Source organism: Strongylocentrotus purpuratus, unplaced genomic scaffold (genome assembly GCF_000002235.5).
Source record: "Strongylocentrotus purpuratus isolate Spur 01 unplaced genomic scaffold, Spur_5.0 spur5_scaffold_5, whole genome shotgun sequence".
Lineage (NCBI taxonomy): Eukaryota > Metazoa > Echinodermata > Echinoidea > Camarodonta > Strongylocentrotidae > Strongylocentrotus > Strongylocentrotus purpuratus.
In genome coordinates, this window is record NW_022145611.1 from 34,860,509 (window position 1) to 34,872,912 (window position 12,404).

The 12,404-nt window shown below is 36.6% G+C and overlaps 1 protein-coding gene across 2 annotated transcripts in view; it reads left to right on the forward strand.

Annotated features, from left to right (window-relative positions):
• Window positions 1-12,404, forward strand: part of LOC580795 (serine/threonine-protein phosphatase 2A 56 kDa regulatory subunit epsilon isoform) — a 59,276-nt gene that overhangs the window by 29,955 nt on the left and 16,917 nt on the right. The window contains exons 8-9 of one of the 2 annotated variants that reach the window (XM_775604.4): window positions 4,492-4,545; window positions 11,260-11,310. In XM_775604.4, coding sequence (XP_780697.2) covers window positions 4,492-4,545; window positions 11,260-11,310 — 105 coding nt within the window. The remainder of the gene's footprint in view (window positions 1-4,491; window positions 4,546-11,259; window positions 11,311-12,404) is intronic. The other variant, XM_011675734.2, reaches the window with a different exon arrangement.

The following is a 12,404-nucleotide window of genomic DNA, read 5'->3' on the forward strand; positions in this document are numbered from 1 at the left end:
ATACGAACGGTGATTGTTGTACCTGCATCCTACTTGATCTGCTACTAGTTGTTATCGTTGATCCCGCGGCAACTTGCTGATTGTCCACAACTGGTTGCAAGACAGCATTTACTGGTGCAGGGACTGCTACTTCATGCTGGATAACGTTGGTTTCTTCACGTTCGAACTCAAAGGACAACTGCGAACACAAGTCAAAGTTAACTTCAAGGTCATCTTCTTCTTCTACTTCTAGTAACAGAGTAGGAACAGCATGTGGAGCTGCAACAGCAAATCTCGTATTGGTAGCATTAGAAGATGAGGCCATAGTGACTGTAGCGGGTGGGGGTGGCACTGTTATCGCAGCTCGCAACGGAGTTTCCTTCTTTCCAAGGGCCTGTGCCAGAGTAGACGACATTTCACACTTTCTATCGTTGCTTACACGGCCAGTATATGAAGCCAGACTGCCTTCATTGTTGTGTCCTGACACTTGACAGATATCCCTACTTGCAAATCCTCCAGTATCAAGGATTCTGATACATGTGGCTCTAACACAGTGGTTTGTGTAGACTTTAGACAGACCAGCTTTCTTGGAAATGGTTGCCATCTTGTTACCGAGACTATTCTTTCCAAGAGGTGTCTTTTTGTACCACGGTCCACAGGATGGAGTAAAAGTTTTTGGGGTCTGGAAAAGTGCGTCACCCCTCTCGCTAAGCTTCGAGTGATACTTCTTGAAGGACGCAACAGGGCAATCAGCCCTGCCAGTTGAATACATACGCCCACCATCAGTTCGTGAAGAGAGATTGTCCTCCCGTGTTTTTTTCGTCATCTCGTCTACATTTTGAGTGACAAATTCATGTCCATTCTCATCTGTTTCGATCTTGAAATGGTCTTTATTGAGTTCACGCAAATTTTCTCTTCCTCTCCTACAAAAATAAAGAGCAATCTCAAACCAAACCTTAGCTTGTAAGCCACTGGGTGTGTCTTGGTCAAATACAGTTGATGAGTACAGTTTTTGGAGATCCCCAGATGCAATGGAATCATGATGTTGCACAAATCCTTTTCCGATTTTTTTCAGTTCTACTTTGGCAGCTTTGAAAGCAACATTGCAATGTGTAAATTCAATATCTTTGATGATGTCTATAACTTCATGATATTCTGATTTCAAGTATCTGTTTATACCAGCATGAATACTGTGCAGGGAACTTGTTTTGTAGTGAGTTCCGTCGGTTCGTCGTACCTCAACATAAAACTTTGCCAGTAACGCCGCTAATTCACTCTTACCGAGAAGCTGGAAATCTGAATCATGGCCCTTCTCTGCCAAATATTCCCTGAAAACCGTCACCGATGTTTTAGTTGACTTTTTAGTGTTGAACGTATCCTTGTTTTGAAGTAATTGTTCGTATTCCTCTTCTTCTAAACTCGCGAATCTAGTGGAAGTGGAGGCTGCCATGTTTGTTTTTGTTTACCAGGCGAAAGATCGACAATCAGCGAAATAAAGACAGATTCCCACGCAGCGCCAGCTTCGCCGATCAACTCGAGCGAATGAACGTCTGCGCTGCGCTATGATTTTGCGTGTAATCTCTATGGCGATTCACTGAATTGCAAGCCGGCCCGCAGTGTGTGGGAGTAATGATTTCTTTATTTTATTGTCTTCGCCCTCAAGTGCCCGGATGCGAGACCGTGGAAAATACCAAGGTATATTTTCACTCGTCTCTACACGCAAAGTCAATACGAGCAGGGAGACCAAGGAAAATACAAAGAATATACCCCTCCGTTCCCACTGCCAGTGAAAACTAGGGCAATACGGTTTTGTAAATGACCTGCTCAGATGTCTGATACGGGTAATAATATTTTATATTCATATGTAGTGAAGGATCAATCAAATCAATCAAATTTGTTGAAAATGGATAAATTGAGAGAGCACATAATGAAAAATGAGACATAAATTTGGCATTCCTGAAGCTACTCTATGTCATATTCATTTTTGGCTCACCTTGCCATGTGTGATTTGCTGACTGGTGCAATATTGTTCTTTTATGTTTTGAAAGTCGGCGATTTGCATGCAAGAATGCTTCCCTCATTTCTTATGTTGTAAAAGTTATTCTATTTCTCATGAAGCCAATCTATCACTTTATATACGTCAATAATAAATGACATTTGGATGGGATGTCTTTTTCTGTGAAGTGTTACAGTAGAAAAAGATAAATATAACAAGATTTTTCTACAGTAATCCATTTGCATGTATTTTGGTGGTGGAATTCGATTTTGAATCTTAGGAATATATTTTACCAAAAGGAAATGAAAGGGTAACAGGGACATACAAGTAATACAACCATGTTATGGATTTTTTCTTCTTGTATTATTTCACTTGTGAGGACCACAGAATTGAAACGGCATCTGAACTTGGTGTAGCTAATTGATCGCCACAAATGAGGCTGAGTGCGTCATTCAGCAGCTTGAGTTTTCAATTAGGCGATGGGTTAGCACATTTAATTGCTCGCTTAAGATTCAGAGAATCTTACCAGATGTTTTACCCATCGGCCCCTGCAGTACTGCTCATGGCAGATCATTTTCTTTCCTATCCATGTCGCATTTATGTCTGTAAACATTAGCAAGGCGCACATAGTCATGTGAATGGTGCGTTCTCTCAGTCAGAGCAGTTGGTGTTTACTCTGCGACGGGAAGCTGCCTGACACGTGAGAGGCCTGCATTTGCGTGTGTGCTGAGAATGACATGTTATAACGCCAGTGGGATGGGACGGGGGAAAGGAACAGTGAACTATCGCTGTGCATATTTTGACATTTATCCGTGAGGACGCCTGGTGTATTGACAGTGGCAAATGGGGGACAGTTTCCTGGAGAAGTTCCCTACAGTGCTTAGAACAAAAATAGCAATAGATAGTTAGTTTCATACGTCAGTCAACTAAATTGTTGCTCTTATGTCATATGTTTCGTTTAGATATTGGAATTTATAGTTTTGAAATATTGTCAAAATTGTATCATTTCCCTTTTCATGATCAAAGGCTAAAAGATATATATATACTGTAGATACCAAGATAAGAGAGAGGGTGAGAAAGAGAGAGATGATGATGGTGATGCATATTGTTATGAATAATTTCATTTGAAAGAGTTTTGGTTGATTACATAACTATGGCACCCAGATAGGAGATGCGAGATACATGTAATTAGGCAGATATATAGAATCATGGGCGGTAACCTTTACCTCACAATACTCCCCATGGAAAAGCACAACTCCAGCGAGGTGTCATTATGTACAAACCAAGCAAAGTAGATAACCACGTTCATTTCAGGGGTCCCTAAAACCATACCACTGTAAATAATACATTCATCAATTGTCCCCCGTTATATGGCCGGGTAATGCGTAGAGGGTATTTCTATAGCATCTGGTTGATTAGGCGCGTTCTAGGATGCATGTACACCAGGCAGGATGCATCCTGGAACGTGAATGAACTGTGCAAGTGAATCAGGATGCATCTGTATCCAGATCCTCTTTGCCTGCCTGCCTGCCTGTTTGGCAGGTTTGATGTACTTGTAATATCTCTCACCTTTGTAGTTGTTACGAGTGGTTTGCCATCTAATATATATGGCTGTTTGGGGAACGTTATATACATTGTGAATATGATACGTTGCCTCAAATGAAACTGAACTGCTGTAAGTCCAAAATGATTTAGTCGAAAGAAAACATTCACTGCAAGAGTTCTATGAACCTGAAATAACCTTTAGAATGAATGTAGGTATTTTTAAAATTTACAATACCAACTTGCATGGGCTGCATACCTACTGCTTATAGCATAATGTTGCGTGATGAATTTATAATTCTTAAAAATAGATGTATGCTTGTCAGAGCACCAGGAGGCAAATCAGTTAATCTGCAGGGACCATCTCATTCTTGTTTCAAGCACACTCAATGTGTGAGAATGTAAATCTGCTGCTGATCAGCTAGGGCCCCTGCTGAGTGCTTCACATCAATTTACTATTTAGCCCAATGAACAAGTGATGACAGTTGGCTGAAGATTCCTGGATAGCATCCGCTCACTCTCTTGGGACAATGTCATTGTTATCATTCCATCTTTACGTGTGATGATATAAGTACATGTTCATGCTTGCCATTTCCTCCTTGGCCTGTAGCTGTATTTTGTTTGTATTATAGTTTCCTCCTTTGGAACCCTTGCTTCTTATTCTTATCTTTGTTTTAACAAACATTCATACAGAGTAGGTTATCTTTACAAACATGTTGTTTGCATGTTATATGTGTCCTTTCAACTTGTGTATTCCGTAATATTAAATGCCCCCCCCCCCCCCATGCAGGATGCAGGACATGCGTATCCAATGTAATGTGCTCTCCAATGTTGAAGTTTCTGTGGACATTTATAGAAACCTATCAGTTGTACAGAAGTCAGCAGGAGGCATCTAATTAACGTCTATTAAAATTTCCTATGACCCTATTATGATTTCTTTAATTTTTTTGGTGACCGTTTTGCTTCTTTTTCAGTTGGCGTACTGTGTGGTGCAATTCCTAGAGAAAGATGCAGCTCTCACAGAACAGGTAAGATTTACATGTTTGTTACACACTTGACCTTTTCAACAGGATTATATCTCAACACCTTCTGTGCCCCCAAGACAATGAACAAATTTCATAAATTAATTTTTCAAGAGACACATTTTCAGTTTGATGTATTAGTTTCATTGCTAAATTTGGCACACAATGCATTTCTCAAGTGTATAAACTCCACAATGCATTTATCAATTTCTGTTCAAAGGAAAATAATATTACCGTGCATAGTTTAAGTATTATAGTATGTACATTATCAATATTTCTGGGTGGGATTTGCTCCCTATGTCATTAAGGGGTTGTATTAATCAAAATCATATATAAAAATGTTTAAAATTGAAGACATAGTCCTATAATATTTTTAAGTAAAATTATTATGACATTATTGACATACATAATCTTTCTGATAACAGGCTTTCTTGTAATATACTGTTTGACCAGATCATGTTCTGGAGATGTACCATTCTGAAGAGGGTTTTGCACATTATTTTTTTTGTTGAAACTCATGATACCAACGGGGCAGTGCTCAACTAGAGAAATCACAAACTACATCAATAGAGAAAGGAATGTAATTCTGCTGTCCATTTCATACTAGCTAGAAAATGTCAACCCAGAAATGATCAGATACTCTTTTGCCTTTGATGCAGCAGTGCATAAAAGCTGCTCACAATATGAGAAAAAGGATTGGTAGAGTTGCTGTGTTGCAATGGAGATGAAAGGATATATGCCCTTGTGGAATACCAGTATTTGTCTATCATTGAAAGGTCATTCAAACGGAGTTGGGGAGAGCCAAGAGTAGATATGGAGATGCAAGGTGCAGAAAACTGTTAACGATAAATATAAACAAGGCTCCTTTGCCTGTACACAGTCTTTGTGGTTGAAATGTGAGTTTAATTACATTTGCCATGGTAGAGACCCCAAGAGGGTTTCTTGTCTGTCAGTAATTTGATCCATAATTCCAAGATGTAACTGGCACAGTCAACATGAATTATGCAAGGAGATATATGCCAAAGAGAAATACCGGTAGCGATTAAATAACCTCTGTGCCATGCTATACAGCTTGTCTGTCCAGTTTTTTAATTGGTGACCTACCCAGGGGCCAGGCCATCATCCTTTAGGTCAGATATTTGGAAGGCTGATACCCTATAATTATGCAGAAGCCTACTGTGACTGAATGACTTATTAATTATGTGTTGAAAACTTCATTACTAAAATGAGAGTATAATGGCCAGTTCGCTAAAATGTTAAAAACATGTATTCAGATGGTACAGAGGCAGGATTTATTGTGGTCATTATAAATCTTTCATTTCCACTGGGATATGTTTGTTCTAACAGTGAACGTTATGCTGTGTGCTCTAGGTTTGAACCACAGTACATCTGTCTTCTTTTTTAAATAAACCATTTATGACTTCCCGGAGCAGGTTTGTTGCATGATAGACAGATCAGTCCTCTTTAGGAATCTGTAATTGTCTTAGGATCAAAACAGTCAATTTTATTCTTTACATATATTTACATTTTAAGTTAAAAATGTAAACTTATTAAGAGGCGCTCATTTGCAGAGCATTTCCTCAAAAATTGCAAATGGTGCTTTTTCGAGGCTCACATCTGGTTTCTTTATTAGCACTATTTTGTGTTTACCAATTAGCACTTAAACTCTCATTAGCACTTCTCCAGATACATGTATATGGCCAGATTTAGCCACGGACTTCACTTTCGTATTGATATTTTCAATTCAGTTCTCAAATGGAAAGCTTCAATATGATTTATTATGGATCATGTCGTGATATTCAATGGACTTCAGCGTTGTGTCTCATGTTTCGTGAGAGACCACCACCTTTGAACCCTGGCTAACTTAGAATTAGGGTGAAAACATCTCATCATTTCAAATAGATTTATTACTCTTTTACATTCTGTACGGTTACTCCTCAAAATGACGAGTACCCTCAAAATGACGGCATTGTGACGTAAACGACCACTACCATTCTTGACATTTATGTGCAAGCTGAGAATTTGGGGATGGTCAATATAGTTTTCTACCAGCATTTTTGTCATTCATGATGCAGTTGAATTAAGTATACTGGTACATGAAGATGGTCAAACAGTTTTATTGTCATACATTCAGTTACTGGTAAAGATAATTAAAAACAAAAGAAAAAAACAAAAATCTCAAAAATGCCTGCGAAGTATACATGCACTCTTGTACATACACACATTCATAACATGGTAGCATCTGCACGCTAAATATCTCCACACACATTAGCTATCTCCAAAGGGCTACATGTAAAATGCACACCACGCTGTAAATGCGTAGATGCATGCATGCATCAAATGCTCAATGGTGCACATATGTATATGGCGCCGGAATCTGTGTGTCGGTCAAATTAGTGCCAACGTGCTACAGCTCAGGCTGTGTTATTGCATTCACAATTCAAGCGAGAATCAATACTGTAGCCAGAGGGGGAGATGTCATGTGCATCTCTTGTTGAGGCATAGGTTCTTACAGCCTTGCTTACTTTCATTATGGCTACATCACAATTGGTTCAATTTCATCTTGATTGAATATCGTTATTATGGATTAAATTTTTTTAAATGCCTATACAATTGAAGAAAGGCGCAATCTGTTATTTACCAACATGGGTTGTTTGGACAATTAGTGTGGATAAAAATGGAATCTGCCACTCAGACAATAATTCCAAATGGCATTTCCTTCTAACAATCGTGACAAACTAAAATCTCTTGATGTGCATTGATGCTAATGAATTTAATCATTTTTATTAGGTAGAAAAGTGTGATTTCTTTTTCGTTGTTGATGTTTTTTTTAAGTAAAACACTTCCTTCACAATTAAGTTCATTGTATTAAAAAATTTCAGAGACAATAACAATTAAAATATTTTTTTTTTTTTTTTTTTTTAATAAAAAGATATAAAATGTCATCAGATGGATAAATGGGAGTACTTAAAGAGTTAAGGCATAAATGAAGAGTGAATCCTATTAAAGTGCTTGCATATAATATCTTTTCATGGAGTAAGCCCTTGACCTGATAAGATAACTATAGTGAACCAGTCCTCTTTGAATACACTTATGGCATATCAAAGATGCATAGTATCTTAGAACGGACTGGTTATTGCCTTTTTCATGAAACCAGGTATCCACTGCTTGTGCTATCCCTTTGTGTGCAATTGAGTGACAACCACTTCCATGAAATCTAACTCCCTCGTAATTGGCAAATGAAGCGAACAATTATTTCCGTAATCTACTTTCAGATTCATATCCCAAAAAGCAATCAAAGAAATGCATTCATGTTTGTTAATATAAAGGTACTATTTGAGCTTTTGAAAAGGCTTTCCTTGTGTTAAAGTGTCAAAGTTGTCATTGGATCAGATGAGTGAATTTGCATGAAATGGAGACATTTACACTTACACTTACAGACTAGATATAGTCCAAATTTGCCAAAATGAAAATATTTTGTGGCATTTAATTTTTTTTTTTTTTAAATCACTTTTAAACGTGCTGTTAGTTCATACATCATAATCCTATTTGTGAGTCTTCATTGTTCCGATCATATGTTTGAAAATTCAGATAATTTCTTCTAGACATTACACAATCATCAAAGAGGGGAACTTTTTTTCATTCTTATTTTATTTTTCAATCAAGTACTTTATTTCAAAGCTAGTGTTTATATTGTAATCTTTATTTTACGAAAACCACTCAGTATCTCTTTAGTAATGCCATGTAGATGAGTCTAAGAGCTTCTATTTGGAATTCAAAAGTTCAAGAAATATGAGGAATTGATTCAAGTCATCAACTAAAATTCACATAAAACAATATTGAAATTGTCTGAATGTGTGTCTTCTAGAGGGCTGTCTATTCCTGTCAAATGTTAACCTTTTCTGACCCATTTATTTAATTAACTTGAGTGTACTGCGATAAAGTTTGAGCATATACGGTAGTTATAAGTCTAAGCTAGGATAGACTTAGTACGTACACGTTGAGCAGAATTGATGCCTTCCGGCAATGCGATATGGCCAGGTGAGAAGGAGAGAATACATGCAAGCTGAAGTTGCCCTTTTCTTCGGCTAGCTTGAGATAGTGGTTCTTGAAAACTCTGCTCTCAAAAGCCTTGCTGACGTCTTGCGACGTAAAACCTATCTTGATATACACTCTAGTGAATCTACACAAAACAGTCTTCGTAAACAGCACACAATAGAAGAAGCTCTATGGAGTTTCCTTGCAGATATCTATAGGAAATAACAGAAATAAAAATACAATAAATGTCCTTGCATAGATAAAAGGAAGGAAAGCAGCCTAATGTAGATATAAGTTTGTCGGCCTATAGTTATCTTCAAAAACATTGAATGCAAGAGGAAATAATTTTAAGTTGTCTATAGTGAACATGACATGCCTGTTTACAGCCACGGTGTAGAGTGCACTTCACATATTCAAGTGGTGGATTGGTTGATCAATATTCATCAATCTTTGTTTTCAAGGTTAAAAATAAAAATAGAAACAGGATACTGGTGTAAACGTAGTAGCTGTAGAACAAAAGAATCACCTGCGTAAAGTGTTCCCAGGGTACCCTATTTATACACCGGATGCAATAAATTGGAAATGAGAGAAGCTGTACTGTAGGATAACATTTAGGGTCATTACTGTAAGACAGAGAATAGTATTTTAAAAAAGATATTAACCTACAGATTAGAATGGTGTAAGGCAGTCTAAGGAAACGCATAAATCATGAAATCCTAATATGAGAACATGCATGGAAACCAGATTTTAGATTATATAATATATTATGTGAATTCCCAAAGCAGAAAATGAGGTCAGTGAAAATGTGAGGAAAGTCAGATAAACAAAGAGAGGAATCATGTACAGAGGCAAATTGACAAGTGGGGAATTTACCTTGTAAGGACCTCGCTCTCCCGGTTCTTCTATTTTACTAATACTTCTACAAGTTTCAATTTTCTTGGTTGTAAATTAGAGAATGTATGTTTTTTAGAAGGGATTATATGAAAATATAATGTGCAATAATGCACATAAGGCACTGGCTTACTACTCGATAGTAAATAGTAGGACCTATTCATTGTAAATATAGTTCATCTTTGCAATTTCCAGCTAGCTGGAACTGGGCATTTAAGCAAGGTATTGAGTTATTGACTTAGAGTTTATGTTCCCTTCCTGTTACTGGTTGCACATAATCTGTGCATTAAAACCATGTTACATAATGCAATAGCATGCCTGAACTAGCAAAAGTTCTATAGTAATAAAAAAGGTTTTGAGGTGATTTAAAATCCAGCATTGCTATGTAGTTACAACATGTAGTTACAGTAAGGCAAAAAAAGACAAGGAATTTCTTTGGAATTTTTTGCTTAGCATTATGCTTACGTAAGCATTATTTATAGACTACTGGCCGAGATAACTTCATATTATGAAAATATATTGTACAAACTACAATGCAGTACAAAGTTCATTCTTTTTAAATGGGTGTCACTTCCCTTTATTGGAGTACATCAGTGTATGCAATGTGTACAATGTGTAGGTCAGAAGAACCCTGGTTTGATTAAAATGAAATCCAGGTAGCATTTCAATCCTATGGAATTGCAGTGCAACTTAAAGATGGAGATGCATCTGTGTTGAATTGGCCAATACCTTCAAAAGAATTTGATGAAAACATTTTTTTTTTTTTTTTTTTAATTAATCTTTTTAGTTTGATGCAATTTACTGTGTGAGGGCATTTTCCATGATTATTTCCACACTCAGTCACACTTACCTTTGAATTTCATCTATGAAAGATTAAAAAACATTCGTGAAATTTCCATCAACCTGTCTCGATCATCTTTCAAACAAGTGCTTGATTGGACTGCAGTCTTGATGATAAAGATGTGTCGCATGCCTTTAAGTGGGTTTCTCTAGCTTTGTGTGCAGTGAAACCTAACACTCAACACTCCAGCATCAGTCGCTATCTTTCTTTTATACTATCTTTGTCTTGGATCGAGCTAGGCTAGCCTGAGCATAGTCAACTTCAGCCAGCAACGGTAATAAAGTGAAGTGAAAAAAAGGGAAAGAGGGGAGGCAGTGAGTGGGAATTTTCATTATGTCAGTCGGCTATCTCATAATGCACTAGGCTTTGCGTGTATGCCTGTAATACCGGCACAGTGTACTGCTTACATGCAAATCAAGGCAACATGTACTTCTATCCTCATTTATTTATGTAAAATGTAATGCATCCATAGATGTACATTTTGCTGCAGATGTGATGTTTGTCAAAGAATCATTTATATTTCTTATCTCTTTGAATTGCAGATGAATTCTTGAATATTGAATTGATGTGTACTATCCCCATGTTTACAAGTAAATAAAGATCATGGATATTGTACAATTTAAAAGGAACATGGTTTGCAAAGTAGTCCATTAAGATTCCTTCTGATCAAAATGGTGGGTCGTTATGAGTAAAGATAGTAATAGTGTTTGTCTTTTCTGTTTGAAATGTTTCAATGTGATTAATTTGAAGACATAACATCTTTATAGAGTTTATACTGAAAAATATAGTCTTCTTTGACATTATACTATCCTTTGCCTGTAGAAGATTCAATGTATAGGTCTATTCATAAAGACTTGACTTGATGTATTCTTCTTACTCTCCCCCGCTATCTCTCCCACGCTTTCTCTCATTCTATCCTATCTCTGCTGTATTATTCTATCTTCTTGCAGGTTGTAGGGGGATTACTAAAATTCTGGCCAAAGACGTGTAGTGCAAAAGAGGTGAGTACCATATACCTTGGTCTTGTGTTATAACAGTATTAAGTATTCATGTCATTAGAATCGTTTTCTGAATGAAATGTCCAAACATGAATACTTTCTTTCTTTTTATACATCTCATTTTGAGTGCAGGATGATCACACAAAACTGTGTACGTGGAATAATGTATATAATTTTTAATGGCAAGGGACCAAGAACTGTATGAACTCCTACATGCAGCTTAGCTTTATTATTTATTGGATAATTGTTAAGGTATTCATTATGGAGTATGCAAAGAAGAATTCTGGAAGACTAAGAAAGCGTATAGCATTATTTTAGGGTATAATTATTATGATGTAAACAATTCATAAATGTACATGTACATTTATATATTTAAATTAAGACCCCGAGCATTAGTCATCATGTATGTCAACATTCGACAAAGGTTGTGATATGAGTCCTCTGACTTACATGTATGTCAACTATATGAAATGGCAGATTTCGTGCATGTATCTTTTTGAACAAAGACCTCCCTGCTGAGAGCCTGTTTGTGATTTGTATTGTATTTCAATGGTCAGAATGCAGATTTCATGTGGTAGTTGTTGCTATGTTCAGCAAGTCACTAAACAATATACTAAAATAACCAATATTTTCTCATAATATATTGTTACTATCATCTCTATTTTATGAGTAGGATTATCAAAAGCAAATCTGCTAAATCTAGGGAAAGCTGTGGTTGCATCAAAGTGCAATGAATATTGTATGTCAGAAGGAAGCTCATTTGTGGTTGAAAACCAAACTTCTCATCCTAGGGATTTAAAGAAATCATTGCAATTTAACCACAAATATGTTCTACAGGGAGTGACTTCATAATTCATTCATAGTTTTTTGCCTAAAACGTGGTTGCAGTCATTGAAAGAAGATATCTGAAGTAAAAAAAAACTTAGGGTGGTATTTTGAAAATTCTTGTAAGTTTTCTTGTATCCTCCAGAGATAATAGTGTGCTAAAATTCTTGTACATGTTATTTGGTATTATCAAAATTATCAAAAAGTTCTACCTGTATCTTATCTCTGACACGCCCAACTTTTGAGACCTTACTAATCAAAATAGATTTTAT